General features: G+C 42.6%; 1 protein-coding gene across 3 annotated transcripts in view; it reads right to left on the bottom strand.

Annotated features, from left to right (window-relative positions):
• Positions 1-1,549: 1,549 nt before the first annotated feature.
• arfgef3 (ARFGEF family member 3) overlaps positions 1,550-16,929 on the bottom strand; it is a 191,655-nt gene continuing 176,275 nt past the window's right edge. For 2 of the 3 annotated variants that reach the window (XM_039738234.1, XM_039738236.1), the window contains 2 exons: positions 9,615-10,833; positions 1,550-7,316 (listed from right to left, as the gene is read on the bottom strand). In XM_039738234.1, coding sequence (XP_039594168.1) covers positions 7,125-7,316; positions 9,615-10,833 — 1,411 coding nt within the window. In that variant the 3' untranslated portion in view covers positions 1,550-7,124. Of the gene's footprint in view, positions 7,317-9,614; positions 10,834-12,114; positions 12,124-16,929 lie in introns of all 3 variants that reach the window. The other variant, XM_039738235.1, reaches the window with a different exon arrangement.

The following is a 16,929-nucleotide window of genomic DNA, read 5'->3' as shown; positions in this document are numbered from 1 at the left end:
TCGAGAAATTTGTTAATTTCACATTTTCATGCAGAATGAAGATAAAGTTTATTGGTGTCTATGGAGGCCAACAGTAAACTTTCTCAAAAATCCATGAGAAAATCCCATATTGTTTACATCACGTAATCCAATGTTTCTCACCCTTTTTGGTGTCAGAACCCACTTTTTCCCATTTAAGTGCACTCCCCTTGGTGAATTAAGTGCATTCATTAGAACGATGGGGGATCAGAGCAGCGACCCTCTTCCATTAGAATCAATAGCAACTCCCACCCCTCCGACGGCAGCCCATAGACCCACTAGTGACTGAGTGACTGCAAGCTCACAACATCCCAAACACATGCAAAATATTGTGAAATAACTCATTTCCAGAAAATGCTCTCTCTGAAAAATGAAGCATGCTCAGGTGCAAATGAGAGCTTAAAACTGCCAAGGCATTTACAAAAGTGTGTGTTAGAAGCTAGAGTTAAGTTACATTTTGCATTCAATTTCACAATTGCAAAACTGAAAAAAAAAATGTTTGGGCCCAAAAAGAAATGGTGAAGAATTTACACATTTGTTTTGTTTGTAATGCGTGTGTTGTGTCTTACGATTACGGTCACCAAGCTAAAATGACTCAGATCCGTTTTTGTCCCTTATTGTGGCACAAATCTGGTGTCTTCAGGGCTGTGTTGACACAAAAATCCGATCTTTACAAATCAGAGTCACTTTAACATGTGGTCCTGGATCAGATACGTATCTGATCTGTGGCCATACAACATGAATGAGAACCGTCAGATCAGAACTATGCCTATATGCAGGAACCTAGCGCTGTCATCATCAGCCAGCACAGGCAGCGTGGCAAAACAACAATGGAGGAGAGCTACAGCTGTGACGATTGTCATGGTCCCACCATTGATGGCTCTTTTCTCGTACCCACACATCTCATGGTGCAGCAGTGTTAGGAATACCTGTGCAAAAAGCACAATCTAGCCATCTTGCTCTAATACCGTCCAGCATGATGAGCTGTTTGCCACCATGCGGATGGAAATGCGATGCATAAACTAGCTACTAGCACATCCATTATGTCAGTTTTAATACCACGAATCGTCTCATAAATATGAAGTTTTTTGTTGTTGGTGATGCAGATAACTTGGAAACAAATATATCAATGTGTGCATGTGTGCTGTTTTGGAGGACAGATGTGTTCATTTTACTGTTCGATACAGGTCACTAGTACTTATGAATGTGAACCGTCAAGATAGGACAATCTGATCTGAGTAAAAAGTCCTAACTGAGAGCTTGTGGTGTGAACATAAAGTTATTGAATTTAAGCTAATCCCAAACCTTTTTTCCCCACAAAGTTTCCAAAAATAATATTTGTGTGTTAATGTATCTACTGTTTTGAGGAGGCACCCTGTCGTCGGAGTATTGTATTATGAAGGTTGTTTCTCAGTACGGATTGCATTTTGATTAAGTGTATGCCTAGCAAAGATGGGGGAGATGCCAAAAACAAGCATTTCTTAACATATCTGTAATGCCTGCACAGGGCAACAGCAATTCTAACCAGGGCTTTTTTTTTTTATGATGGTACTCTAGCCATGATAACTGGTCGTGGCATCGACTACATATTAAATGATTCTATAAAGAATTGTGTGCAGTCTTAGTTGTACTCCGGTTTCATCAAGTAGGCCTTGTTACTGATAAGCACTGTCTCCGCACTTCTCTTCATACGATTGTTTGGCCCCGCACTCACACGCTTCGATCTTACAAGATACGTTAATTTATGGCTGTTACGAGGACGATGATCAGCCATTGACACTCAAAGCAAAGAGCGAATCAGAAAGACTGCATTTGATGAAAACGTGAAAAAAAGTTGAGAATTTTCTTTAAAACACTCAATTTAAGCTTTTATTGTTTTGCAAGACTGCATAACAACTTTTATGTAGAATGCAGCATTCGTGATTAACTTGCAGTTGATATTCAATTTTGGAAATTCTGTGTTTGTAATTTTAAACTGTCAAACACAATATTATGCAGTACGGTACACTTGACGATTTGTCAATTTCAAATTTTAAAGGTTATATTTCATCAAATAAACAAAACATGTAGTGCTAGGTCTCTTGGCCTCTATCTATACACCTTTGCAGTACCTGAGACGTGATCCAAATGCAACATACGTGTACCACCACCTTTCTGTTTACAAAATAAGCACTGGTTCTAACTATCAGGAGATGGAATGTAACAGTAATAATAATGAGCTAAAGTGGAAACTTGGGAGGATGAGATTCAAAGAAATGAGTGTCCAGGATGTGAGATATAATCGTAGTGGGAGCTTCAAAAACCCGAATATTTCACGTTGCCAAAGTCAAAATCGAAGAACAGAAAACAAGTTGTAGCCAGGGAGATTTAAAAACAAAGGTACTAGAGTTTTAAGTTTTAAATTAGTCACATACCTTAGACAATAAAGCAGCGTATGATACTGACCTATACACTGCCATGAGTCACATGGTCCTGAATGTCTTGTCCAGCAACAACTTGCCAATCCTGCATTATTAACAGCGGAAAAATGGCGGTACGATACTAAAAACAAAACAGCACCTTGGGAAGATATATTTCAAAATTAAGGATCATATCCTAAATTAAAAAAAACATGACAGAGCATTAAATTACTTGACCTATATAACCCTCAAAATGCTTCAAGGCTGGAAAAAAATTAATAAAAATTTAAAAACTATCATGACAGTGCTGGTCCTGATTTTGCTCTTACAATCTGAGAATCCAAGGCTATTTCATTTTTTCTAGTATTGAGCTTTCAGGGGCTAAATCTCTGGGATTTATGTGACCTTCAAGTTGGAAATCTGAGCAGAGCGGCACAAGGATTGTGAATGGCACAATGGAGAAATATCTGGGCTGGACTATGAAAAGTCCTGCACTTCTTAGAAATCTCATCTCACGTGCCAAGATGACTGAAAACACAAAAGCTTCTTGTCTAGCAGAGAACAGCTAAGACTCAATGACTTATTTAAAACTTTTAAGATCAGATCAACTCCCTGCGATGCGTTGCTCAAAATAACCCAGTTAATAAAAACTAGAAAATTCAGGATGGTCCATGGGCTGCAAGGAACCATAAGAGATGCCAGTGAAGTAATTCGTATTGGGCTTTTCCTCATTCATATAGTTGGCTGCTGGTCTTCTTTTCTGCCAGTAATTATTTTCTGTGTTAAAGTATTGGAACAGTCAAATTAGGGCATTTTTAAAATGCTTAGAAAAAAATGAAGTGGTAAAGAGAACAGCAGGTATCCTCTGAAAATGGGCAAATCACTTGGCTCTTCTGACCAACTTCCATGGAATTTACAACATATTGCTGGGAATCGTAGGGGTGAACGTCAAAAAGACTGCTTCTGAGGTCAAACGAGTGGAGAAAATGAGAACCACTATTTAACACAAGAAACAACATCTACCTTTGTCTTCTCATGCACATTTCCATAGACAATGAGCTTCTTTGTTAGAGTTTATCTCTGAATAAAACCCCATCCTGTCATTGCTGCACTAAAGGCATTTTCATTCATATAATTTTTTTATTGCTCTTCTTGTGTGATCCACCTCAAGGATTCTGGTGATGACATTAGTTTCTCGCCTTATGGCTTAGTTATGGTTTTGTATTTTCATTTGGGTTGTTTTAGCTACAATTTTGATTATTTACCAGTGGGATCATTCTGAGCTCCCATTGTCAGGACAGCAATGTTGTTAAGGGTGTGTCCTCTGCGACTGTGAAGTGCCAATAATGTCACATTGGGATAAAAGTTCACCTTCAAAGTTATTTCCTCATCTGAGTTCATGGATTCAAATCCAAACTTTTGCCGTATAACGATATGTCTGATTTGGATCTTTTGCACTCATTTTTCATAGCAATTCCAGTTTTGACCGATGTGACTTGTTCTTTGGAGTCATCCAGTGCAATATCTGTAGTTGGATGAATTGAATGTTTAGTTTTGTAAATCAATTTGTTGATGCTGTCTACAGGCACCGATTTGAGAAATCAAATGTTCTCTTGTCCTGTAATGTTTGTGAAGGGTGAGGATGGGAAACGCATTTTAGCAAACATTGTGCGCACCCAATTTTTAAATTACGTGCAGTCAATTGTCATTAATGCAGCATACTCATTTTAAAGTTAAAAAAAAACAAGTAAAAGTACATCTTTACGCACACAATTTTCCAGTGATTTTCCTCCACTACCTCACACATTATCGCGCAGATTGAGTTCCTTCCTAACAAAAGGGTCACATGATTCTGTTCATTTCCTTGAAGCTGATGAGCTACCCTGAGCATCACTGACAGGGTGGTCTACTGCAGCTCCATTTTGTTAACAGGTAGAATTTTAATTCACAATTTTTGGTCAATATTTATTTTACAGAGGGCTTCGACAAAATGTTTTTAATATTTTTTGCTTTTAACATTTTTGCACTGGACAGTGATATTGCCAGCGTCACATACAGAACGCCATTCATAGTCCTGCACTGTATATAACCAAGTCTTATACTCCACCCAAAATTGATACTTTTTTTTTAATCTGTTATTTACCCTGTTTCATTTATAATAATGACAAAGAAAAAAAAAAATCAATCTCATGTTTTTATGGAAAACAAAGTTTCTAACACAATGGGCTCCAATAGGACCTAGGAGGGCTCAATGCTAAACAGCAGCAAACAAGGTTAAAACTTCCATCAAAACATCTCAGGCTAGTCCTGTTGCATAATACACACGTCAATTTTTCAGATGTATGCTCCGAATATCCAAAATGCTGTGTGATTTGATAAAATAGTGTCCGATACTTTAGGAAAACAAGAGTAGTGCACAAAAGTGAGTTGTTGTAGCAGCTGTAATTTTTATTTAGGGGACACCAGGAACACATCCAAACTCACCCACCAGTAACAAAGTGTTCATTTAAATAAATTAAAAAGAATGTATTGAATAAATAACAAAAAAAAAAAACACACATGCAGAAAACCGCCATAATAAACTGCGACAGTGACAACGGACCAATTAAACAATGCCAGTTGATGATGAACAGTAAAAACTCACAAACACAGTCCAATTTCACAGATGTTATGGAAGAATGGATAAAATTCAAACAACCTTCTGAAAGAGATGTAATAGAGTCCTACTGTGATTCTAAATGTTCAATGATGAGTTGTAATGGATGGTGTGTGCTCAGTGAATGATGACTTCCAAACCAGATGAAATCACAAGAACAAACCCGGCACAGGATAAGATTCCTGAAAAACTTGAAATTTTTAAGGTGTGAGTAATTGTCATTCAAAATGAATGGTTTGTTGCAGTAGTGGGAGCTATAGCATTACACCAAAGACAATCATGCTAATCCCTTCAGTGTTCCTTTGAACTTCAGCACCTTGTTTTCTTTCTCCCAGCAGCCCCGGAGTGAACAGTTGAAGCTACCTCATTACACGGCGATCCTGATGCTGCTGGGAATTGAAGTTCTGTCATTGCTACGACGCAGTGAAGCAATTTTGAGTTTTGAAATTCAAGACAGGGCTCCTGACCAATGAAAATCTCAAAATTGTGTGAACATGCTTCACTTTTGTTGCTTAATGTTGTTTCTGGATGTTTACCGTTGGTCTTCGCTGGTACCCATTGTATCAAAATGATTATCTCTGATCTATATGAAAACATGTGATTAAACATTTTTCTTGACCATCACTACAAATACTACTGGGAAAGTAACATATTGTTATTTGTGAAAAACATAAAACTAACAAAACAGCTTTTCAGCACTCTCATTGTCACTCTCCTCCGACAGGTCAAAATCCTCATCTGACAGTGCAGAATCCGAGTCATCAACAACACACAACACCTCTCTATCAAGGGACTTCTTTTGACAAGAGCGGCTGCTGGCATTTGACGCCATGCTGTAATGAAAATGAGTGGCGATTCATTGTCTTTGCTGCCATCTAGTGAATGGAACTATATAATACATTTTAGGTGATTTTTCCTGGTGGTTAACCCTCAATTCTTTATGTGTCGACTATTGTCGACACCCACCTTGAAGTATTAAAACAATATTATTTTGGGGTGGAATATTCATTTTTGTCCATACTCACACATGCATACTGATATGAAAATTTAGTAAGATGAAGTAGACACTAAAGTACACGTTCAAAGTACTTTTAACATTTTTTAAGTCACCTATAGAACAGACATCAAGCAACTCTTCCATGATCCCTGACTGGCCAGTATCTTTTTCAGGGTGAAGGATTTGAAATATTAGATTTTAAAAGCACTTTAACATACATGAATATTTAATGCCACAATGGGGAGGAGATTTAATAGATCTGTCTTCTGATTTATTATTTTTTTTTTGAACATAAAATGCAGGTATCTAACAGTCAATATTGCTGAAACTACAAATGATCCCCACACCATAATCACTGTTTTAGTAATTATAGCATATTCATTGCTTAAACTGCATGCATGTTACACAAATAAAATAATCACGTTAAAAGATGGAGGCTGGCAGGTATACTTAAAATTAATGTCCACACAAGACAGTCTGGCACACTGGAATTAAGGACACTGGTGAACAGTGTGCCAGCTCAAGCAGGCCTATGACAAAGAAGACTGGAGTAGGACGCAGATGCAAGAATGTGACATCACCAAAGCCTACACTGCTTCTGGGCATCAATTAGTACAAGTGAGCCATTTGTTTGATTATAAAATGCGCCGCTCTACAATCAGCGTAGAAACACTGGCACTGACAGGTTTAGCATCAAGGGGTGTTTCAGGTGGCACACACATTTCTTTTCCACATCATACCTGAAAAGAATGGACACGGCCAGTAAAACACTGCGGGTCCAGCTGCAAATATGGTGCAAAACGAGCTAGCGAGCATAAATTAAAAAGATAAATAATGTCTCTTAAGTATATGCAGGCCATCTATGGCTTATGAAATTTTACTCATTTTTGAGGTTCAACACAAATTTCAAAAGTTCAGTAGGATGATGATAAAAATACACCATCTATACCTTGTGTAGTTACACAGCTCGACAAGAGTACAGCTCATCACAAAAGGAACAAAAATGCAGCTTGGCTTCTTGGTCATCTTTTCTCCAAGTCACTCTAAATGACCCTCAGACAATAATCTCATAGACTCTGCCCAGCCTTCCCAGCCACTCTCTCACAGCTTGGCGAACCTCGTTGTCCGTCACGTGACACGTCAGCTGACTGATGCATGGAAACACAGCTGGCTGTAGAGCAATGAAGGTGGGGTCCGGAAGCAGCTGGATTTGGTTTAGCATGGTTAAAACCATATTGGTCCAGGCCTGAAATCACAAGAAACTTAAGTTAAAATATATATATAGTTAATATAAGTATGGTATTATTCAAGTCAAAGTTATTTCTTCACTATTTATGCATTTGTCATGTAAAACTGTGTTCTAAAGTTTCTTATATAAATTAAGAAAAAATCCAGATCCCATTTTATAATGAAAACCATTATAAAGGAAGTGATAGATTCCAAATATTTTTTGAATTCATGGTATTTCTGAAATTTCATATTTACACCAGGAACCTCATTTATAAAACTTGCCGTAGATTTGATTGTGAAAATATACGCATGTCAAACAGAAAAAACAGGAAAATGCATACACCAAAAAAAAAGCAAAAAAACAAATCAGATTTATAAAACCTGGTGTACATAAATTTCTCAGCAACCTAACCTTTATAAATCATTATAGAAATGGGCATTCGTGAACACACCTCGATGCTAATCGATTGCATACATATGCAATCACAATGCTGCATGTGTACACTGGCTGGTAGAATAGCCTGATGTGTGGAGACTCCACCATTCAACAGCATCTGCCTGAGTACGAATGACCATGTGCAGTATTATAGCACCTCTCCTCTCTGTTTTGAGGGTCTGGGAAAAACGTATGTTTCCAATATCTGAAAGTTAGTTTGGATTGACCTAGGCCACGGAGACGTGATGTTTATCAGCCTTATCTTGGCATTACATAAGACTCTGTGAGAGATGGCTGGCATCCCCAGGATTACCTCAAGGAAGGAAGGATATGGGTTGACAGCATATATAGGGCATTGTCTCCACTGGACTGCTAGATGGCAGCCCCCCTGGGATTTAGCAATGCCCTGGATTTCCACAGGGCATTATGTGACATGTTCTTCGACTCAGCACAGTTGGGTTCTGTAGGTGATGCCGGGACTGGGGAGCCCTACTTCATGCGGCTCAAGCCTTACTCGGAAGTGCTCCCGGGCCAAGACTTCGTAACACTGAAAGTACTTCTGGGGACAATATAAAAGAAGCTGCCAGCCACTGCTCAAAGAGCCAGAGCCAGAGTCCGAAGGAATGAGGATAATGCTTGCATGGGAGAATGGAGACTGTGACCATGACAGAGACATAAAGGGGAAGATAAAGAGAAAGTTGTTGTGTGCTTTGTACTGTATTGTGGCTGTGATGGGAAATACTTACCAGCGAAGAGTTTCCCACAATAAATTCTATTGTTTATTGTATAATTGTGTCAGAGCCTGTCTGTGTTGGGTGCCACCTAAACTCCACAACTTGTATGTTAATATAATGTAACAGCTTAAGTTTAACAAAAGCAGCTTCATTCTTGTGAGATGCCCTTATGCAATAGGAATGAAGTAAAATGATCTGATTATGTTCAGACAACCAGAGACGCTGCTAATTAAGTTTTTATGGAGGAAAAAATATATTTTATGTACGTGCAGCCATACCATACGAAAACTGAATGTTATGCTTCCTCAGTAAGCTAATAACTTGCAACACAGCAGGCATGATGGAGTGAAGTTTGGCTCAGATATTCCTGACATGTTGGCCAGTTCTCTGAGATAAGACAACAGGCAGGTGTAATATGCTTTGACACATTAACATATTATAATTCATATCACTGAGCTGTTATTATATTACAATTGTAATATTATAATAATGCATACAAGTCGCCATTTAACTGGTTTGGCTACATTTATCTACTTGAGCAAGGGTGTCAACATTTTCAAATTTCTCTGAAATGTTGCTTACTCATGGGTCAGAGTTGCCATAAACATACGCATGTTTACCCGTCAAGTTTTCTTTTATAAATCCTGATGTTGGCGCGAGAGGTTGCATATGTACATTTCAAGCTGTTTTTTTGTGCGGACGCAAGCTTTAGAAATGAAACCCCTGGTTTTTAGAAGCAATTGTCATTACTCTGAAACCATAGCAGTGTTAACACCATCTCCCCACTCTAAAATCATTTAGAAAAAGAAAAGCTACCTTACTGGTTACTGGCTTGTAGCCTTTTCTTATAAACAAGCACTGCATGGTCACTGATGGTATTTAGATTGCATGTTCTCACCATATCTGCATGGGTTCTCTTCTCCTCTATCTACACCAGTTCTACTTCCATATCCCAAATATGTGAATGTTAGGTCAACTTAAGACTCTAACTTGGCAGGGTGTAAGTGAGTGTGGTGATATTGCGAGTGAGTGTGCCCTGACACACTGTGCCCAGTGCTACTCGAGAATGGCCCTGGAACTCTAAAATTTGGGTTACATGAGTTCTGAAGAAAAAAAATGGTTGGAATGTGTGGTTATATCTTACCTGTATCTGGGCTTCAGCATCTCTTAAAGATATATTATGGGAGCTAGCTGTTGAACCAGAGCGGGGGCGTTTCTCCTGCCTCAGAACCTCTGGACCAGCACTGAAGGAATGTCTCATTGTCCCTTGATCCACCAGATGTTGAGGTCTTTGGGGTCTCGGAGAATCTGGACCTCGTAGGTTGATGCCATCCCCTTTCTTGTCCATCTTTGTCTCTTTCACAAAAGTAGTCAGGTTGTGCTGCTGCTTTCTCTTTTTATACTCGATCATGAGCTTAGTGATAGTCTTGTCTGTTGCAATGGTATACAGTTTATTTCCAGCACTCTCCCACCACTCCTTCTTTTTGCCCTGTTCTCTCTTTTCTCCTTTCTGGCTCAGTGGTGTCAGACAGGGGCCTGTGCTTGGTGTTTCCTCCCCAGGTGTCTCACCAACTTGGCTTCGTCCAAGTTCTTCTGATGGGGTTCCTTTGCTCGAGAGACCCCCGGTAGAGGGGGTAGACGTTTCCGAAGGAAAAAGTGGCAAGAAGAACAGAGGATCGCCTTTCAGAACAGGCGGTTCATCCATGTTGCTCTCTAGGTCAAGGTGCATCTGGATGTAGTTTTTACAAAGGTCCATGCAAAGTTTGTGGAGACGTTTGACCAACCAAGCCCAATCAGCATTGCTAATCGGCTGGATGCTTAGGGAGGGGATTGTGGCTCTCCATTGGCGCTTTTCTTTGCCTCTTGGAGGGCTGACCTGAGCAGTTTCTTCAAAAATGTCTTCATCTTCTGAGGAGCACTGCTGTGAAGAGTCTGTACTGCCTTCTTCTTCCTCATAAAGTATTTTTTTAACTTGATCAGCGGTGATGTTCTCTTGGTTGGTTAAGGTTGCACAGACGAGGGCCTGAAAGTAAATATTAAAACTCATGGCAGACTGCCGATAGAGATTTGCTGCTCCACAAACTCCTGACACCTTCATAAGCAGGTACTTCAGGCCTGGTCTTGTGTCAAAATCACTAGCTGTTCTATAGGAATCCAACAACAAGTCAAATATTATGGCCAGGTTTTGCATTGAGATGTATCTCAGGAACCCTGCTGGCTTTGTTTCCAGTAGAGGGGTAGTCTTCTCCTGGCCTTCCACCTGAGAAGGGCCTTTCACAAATTCTTCTAAAAGAATGTCATAAAGGTTCTGAAGCAACACCTGGTGCGAAAGCAAGCTGACTACTATTGTTCTAAATGGTATTCTGTGAACATAAGATGAGAAAACAGGTGATTAATAAAATTAAGATATTCATTTACTGTGTATTAAGACAGAGATGCGTAAAGAATATAACTATACTTTTTTGCATGCTAAAAAACATTGCGTGTCCACTTGATTGGGTGCACCTACCAGAAAACTGGCCTCTCAGTTATCCTCAGTCTCAACTGGTGGCACATGACTCAACTAGGTTGGTCAAAAAAGAATCACTTCTCCATATTGGTAGTCTGAATTGTTTGGAGCAGAGGGATACATCAAGGAAAAATGTGTCTTTGTCCCAAACATTATGGAAGGCACTCTATATGCTAATGTTAGAGCTGATTTTTACTATTAAATGTGATTTTACTATTTGATTATATATTGATTATATTGGTTGTCCTACATTCTTGTTATCTGTAAACTTTTGCCTTTAGCCCTCTTTCAATTAAAGCCACTTGATCTGTGACCCTATCCCACTGCTGCTTCTCTACAAGGTTAAGTATTGAGAACATGTAGCAGAATTCTGACTCCGAGGGTCTGTTTATCAGTAACTTGCAAGGGCATGAGAACTGAAACTAATGTTGTATTTCTGTAATTAAGAGTATATTTAAACAGTGTAATCAAATGCTGTAATTCAGTCATCTATTTCATGGTACTGGTTGACTGGCCATGCGTGTCAGATAAAGAAATTCTTCCCATCCTGAAGTGGCTTTGTGATTCTGCTTTTGAATACTAATACACTATAAAGGTTTTGTCTAACAAAGAATTGTGAGTACAACCACGATTACAATGCAAGGCGCATGGGGATCTCCAAAGGTGTCATCCTTAAATAGAATTCTTAAATGGTTAGCTTTGCCAATTTTGCAAGACCATTCAATCCATTTGTACTCTCTTTTGCCACAAATACGATGCCTTCATAAAATTTAACACTCAAGCAGGTGTACTTAATAAAGTGTCACGTCAATTAAATGTATAAGTAAATAAAAATAAAAAAGCTGCATGCATATTAGGTGGTATTGTAACAATATAGTATGGACAATAAATATGCAAGGTTAAAAAGAAAATAAAAGGTACATTATGCAATCCTGGCCAGAATAAACAGGCCATTGAAACTGGTAAACATAAGAAACACCCAAGAGGAGGATAAACAAATAAACACATTAAGGAATGCAATTTGATTTCCTTTAATACTCAAAAATAAAAGTAGCAAACAGGACATATGTGCATTATTGTCCTATATCTTAAGAAATTTCCTTAAAAATGTGGTGTTTATACCAGTGTACCTTACCCAACTTTCCTGAGTAGAGCCCAGCATGAAAAGGAAAAAGATCAACAACAGAATAAAAAAACAGTGAAGTGCACAATGTAATCTTTCAGTAATATCCCTCCTGTCCTCAAAGATTTAGAAGGATTATTAATTTTGCATGAAAATTAAAAAATATTAAAATTCTCATTCCATTCATTTTGATGGATGACTAATCTTTCATAATCTCAGCCTCTAAAGAAACCACAAATGTGAGCACAGCAGGGATGTCTGTAATCTTAGCTTCAGTCATTCAGACTTATACTCGAGACCTACAGAATACGAGACTCACCCATCCATGTTGTGCAGATCAGTTTTAACTGTTCCTCTGCATGTCACATTAAGAAGGGTGTTGGTTAACGGGGGGGCCCTGATTCTGAAGGGCCATGATGTTGTTTGGTTCACACTAAAATGGTGTGGCCTAGTGGTTAAGGGGTTGAATTTCAAATAATTAAGGTTGTTGGTCCCATTACTTCCAATAACACACTATGTGATCCTAGAATGTCATGTATTCTGCCTGTATAATAATTAAATATAGATTTGTACTTGTAATTCCCCTTGGAAAGGAACAATACGTAATAAAAGGCAGTTTATTCACAGGTGATCCCTCAATCCTTGAATTTAACTCAGCTGTTCCTCTTTCACACCTGCACTTTTCATTTTAGAATCATGTTAGAACCTAACCCAGCCACAATTGGCACAGGTGAGATTAATCCTGGATAGGGAATTGCACATACCCACATCTTTATCCACTTTAATAAGTAACTGTGTGTCCATCCAGTTGGTATGTCTCTGTCATTCCAATACATGACACATCACAAACATTATCTCTGCTTTCACCCCTCCTTGAACCGTCACCTTATCGTGGTGGAGGGGTTTGCGTGTCCCAATGATCCTAGGAGCTATGTTGTCTGGGGCTTTATGCCTGGTAGGGTCACCCAAGGCAAACTTTTCCTAGGTGAGGGATGAGACAAAGAGCGGTTCAACAAACCTCTGATGAAGAATAAAAACCTTGGACGACGTTTTCCCTTGCCCGGACGCGGGTCACCGGGCCCCCCTCTGGAGCCAGGACTGGAGGAGGGGCTCGATGGCGCGCCTGGTGGCCGGGCCTGCACCCATGGGGCTCGCCGGGCACAGCCCGAAGAGGTAACGTGGGTCTTCCCCATGGGCTCACCACCTATGGGAGGGGCCAAGGAGGTTGGGTGCAGTGTGAGTTGGGTGGTGGCGAGGGCGGGACCTTGGCGGTCTGATCCTGGCTACAGAAACTGGCTCTTGGGACGTGGAATGTCACCTCTCTGAAGGGGAAGGAGCCTGAGCCAGTGCGCGAGGTCGAGAGGTTCCGCTAGATATAGTCGGACTCACCTCCACGCACAGCTTGGACTCTGGAACCAATCTCCTTGAGAGGGGCTGGACTCTCTACCACTCTGGAGTTGCCCCCGGTGAGAGGCGCCGAGCAGGTGTGGGCATACTTATTGCCCCCGACTCGGAGCCTGTGCATTGGGGTTTACCCGGTGGGCGAGAGGGTGGCCTCCCTCCGCCTTGGGTGGGGAAGGGTCCTGACTGTTGTTTGTGCGTATGCACCGAACAGCAGTTTGGAGTATCCACCCTTTTGGAGTCTCTGGAGGGTTGCTAGAGGGCATACCTTCTGGGATTCCCTGTTTTGCTGGGAGACTTCAATGCTCATGTGGGCAATGACAGTGAGACCTGGAAGGGCGTGATTGGGAGGAATGGCCCCGATCTGAACCCGGCGGTGTTTTGTTATTGGACTTCTGTGCTCATCACGGATTGTCCATAACGAACACCATGTTCAAGCATAAGGGTGTTCATATGTGCACTTGGCACCAGGACACCCTAGGCCTCAGGTCGATGATCGACTTTGTGGTCGTGTCGCCGGACTTGCGCCATATGTCTTGGACACTCGGGTGAAGAGAGGGGCGAGCTGTCAACTGATCACCACCTGGTGGTGAGTTGGCTTCGATGGTGGGGAAGATGCGGTCAGACCTGGTAGGCCCAAAGCGTGTTGTGAGGGTCTGCTGGGAACGGCTGGCAGAGTCCCCTGTCAGAAGTAGCTTCAACTCCCACCTCCGCAGAACTTCAACCACGCCCCGAGGGAGGTGGGGACATTGAGTCGAATGGGCCATGTTCCGTGCCTCTATTGTTGAGGCGGCTGACCGGAGCTGTGGCCGCAAGGTGGTCGGTGCCTGTCGTGGCGGCAATCCCGAACCCGTTGGTGGACACCGGTGAGGGATGCCGTCAAGCTGAAGAAGGAGTCCTATAGGACTTTTTGTCCTGTGGGTCTCTGGAGGCAGCTGATAGGTACCGGCAGGCCAAGCGAACGCGGCCGGTTGTTGCTGAGGCAAAACTCGGGCATGGGAGGAGTTTGGAGAGGCCATGGAGAACGACTTTCAGACGGCTTCAGGAGATTCTGGTCCACCGTCCGGCGTCTCAGGAGGGGGAAGCAGTGCAGTGTCAACACCGTATATGGTGGGGATGGTGCGCTGCTGACCTCGACTCGACGCTATGGGTCGGTGGGAGGAGTACTTCAAGACCTCCTCAATCCCACTAACATGCCTTCCAATGAGGAAGCAGAGCCTGGGGACTCTGAGGTGGGCTCTCCCATCTCTGGGACTGAAGTCACCGAGGTGGTCAAAAACTCCTTGGTGGCAGGGCCCGGGGTGGATGAGATACGCCGGAGTTCCTTAAGGCTCTGGATGTTGTAGGACTGTCTTGGTTGACACGCCTCTGCAACATCGCATGGACATCGGGACAGTGCCTCTGGATTGGCAGACGGGGTGGTGGTCCCCTCTTTAAAAGGGGACCGGAGGGTGTGTTCCAACTATAGAGGGATCACACTCCTCAGCCTCCCTGGAAAAGTCTATTCGGGGTTCTGGAGAGGAGGGTCCCGGATAGTGAACCTCGGATTCAGGAGGAACAGTGTGGTTTTAGTCCTGGTCGCGGAACAGTGGACCAGCTCTTCACCCTTAGCAGAGTCCTGGAGGGTGCATGGGAGTTTGCCCGACCGGTCTACATGTGTTTTGTGGACTTGGAAAAGGCATTCGACCGTGTCCCTCGGGAATCCTGTGGGGGTGCTCGGGAGTATGGGGTACCGGACCCCTGATAAGAGCTGTTCGGTCTCTGTACAACCGTGTCAGAGCTTGGTCCGCATTGCCGGCAGTAAGTCGAGCCCGTTTCCAGTGAGAGTTGGACTCCGCCAGGGCTGCCCTTTGTCACCGATTCTGTTCATAACTTTTATGGACAGAATTTCTAGGGCAGCCAGGGTGTTGAAGGGGTCGGTTTGGTGGACTCAGGATTGGGTCACTGCTTTTGCAGATGATGTTGTCCTGTTTGCTTCATCAGGCCGTGATCTTCAGCTCTCTGGATCGGTTCGCAGCTGAGTGTGAAGCGGCTGGGATGAGAATCAGCACCTCCAAATCCGAGAGCATGGTCCTCAGCCGGAAAAGGGTGGAGTGCCCTCTCAGGGTTGGGGGAGAGATCCTGCCCCAAGTGGAGGAGTTCAAGTATCTCGGGGTCTTGTTCACGAGTGAGGGAAGAATGGAGCGTGAGATGACAGGCGGATCGGTGCAGCATCCGCAGTGATGCGGACTCTGCATCGGTCTGTCGTGGTGAAAAAGGAGCTGAGCCGTAAGGCAAAGCTCTCAATTTACCAGTCGATCTACTCCTACCCTCACCTATGGTCATGAGCTATGGGTAGTGACCGAAAGAACGAGATCGCGAATACAAGCGGCTGAAATGAGTTTCCTCCGCAGGGTGTCTGGGCTTTCCCTTAAAGATAGGGTGAGAAGCTCAGTCACCCGGGAGGGGCTCAGAGTAGAGCCGCTGCTCCTCCGCATCGAGAGGAGTCAGATGAGGTGGCTCGGGCATCTGATCAGGATGCCTCCTGGACGCCTCCCTGGTGAGGTGTTCCAGGCACGTCCAACCGGGAGGAGGCCCCGGGGAAGACCCAAGACATGCTGGAGGGACTATGTCTCCCGGCTGGCCTGGGAACGCCTTGGGATTCTCCCGGAAGAGCTGGAAGAAGTGGCCGGAGAGAGGGAAGTCCGGGCCTCTCTGCTTAAGCTGCTGCCCCCACGACCCGACCTCGGATAAGCAGAAGAGGATGGAAGGATGGATGGATTCACGAATCCTATACCAAAAGGCATGTAACAAATATATGCATTGTGTGGTGCACTGGCAATGTTTGCATTGATTATTTGTATTTCAACCTGTCTCAGACAAGGAGCACAGCTATTATACTGTGTATACATAAAGCGATAAGAAATCTGTCCGTCCATCTAGTGTCTGTGTCCTTGCTCAGGCATATCATCAACCTGTATCTACAAAAGGACAAGAATGTCCTATAAACTAAGGCAAGTGGCCAGCATTAGATAGTAAACCGAGTGGTTTATGTCTGTTGGTCATGTCATCCAAAAAAGAGAGGTTTATAAATGCATGACACAATCAAAATAGATGGACTAACCATTAAGCTTGTATTATTAAACAGGCATTTCACTACCTTAGTATAGCACAGTATAGCACTCAGAATCAAATGTTCATTTAAGAGTGCTTATTTGTTCTGCCCCCCCCCATTAATTTTATGTGACACATCGGGGGTGGGGGTTGACCCTCATGAATTTAGGGTGAACAACCAGGAAGTGGAGTGGTCCCTCTCAGTGAATCAAGCATGACCGTCAAAGTTCCCGCACGATCCCCAAAGAGTGATCGTCACTGCTTTTCCTTCTTGGTAAATCGTGCACAATTATCAGAGCTGGGGTTATGGAGGTTGTCCGCAATTGGCCGCGA

This window comes from Polypterus senegalus, chromosome 16 (genome assembly GCF_016835505.1).
Source record: "Polypterus senegalus isolate Bchr_013 chromosome 16, ASM1683550v1, whole genome shotgun sequence".
Lineage (NCBI taxonomy): Eukaryota > Metazoa > Chordata > Cladistia > Polypteriformes > Polypteridae > Polypterus > Polypterus senegalus.
This window is presented reverse-complemented; position numbering and strand designations above follow the sequence as displayed.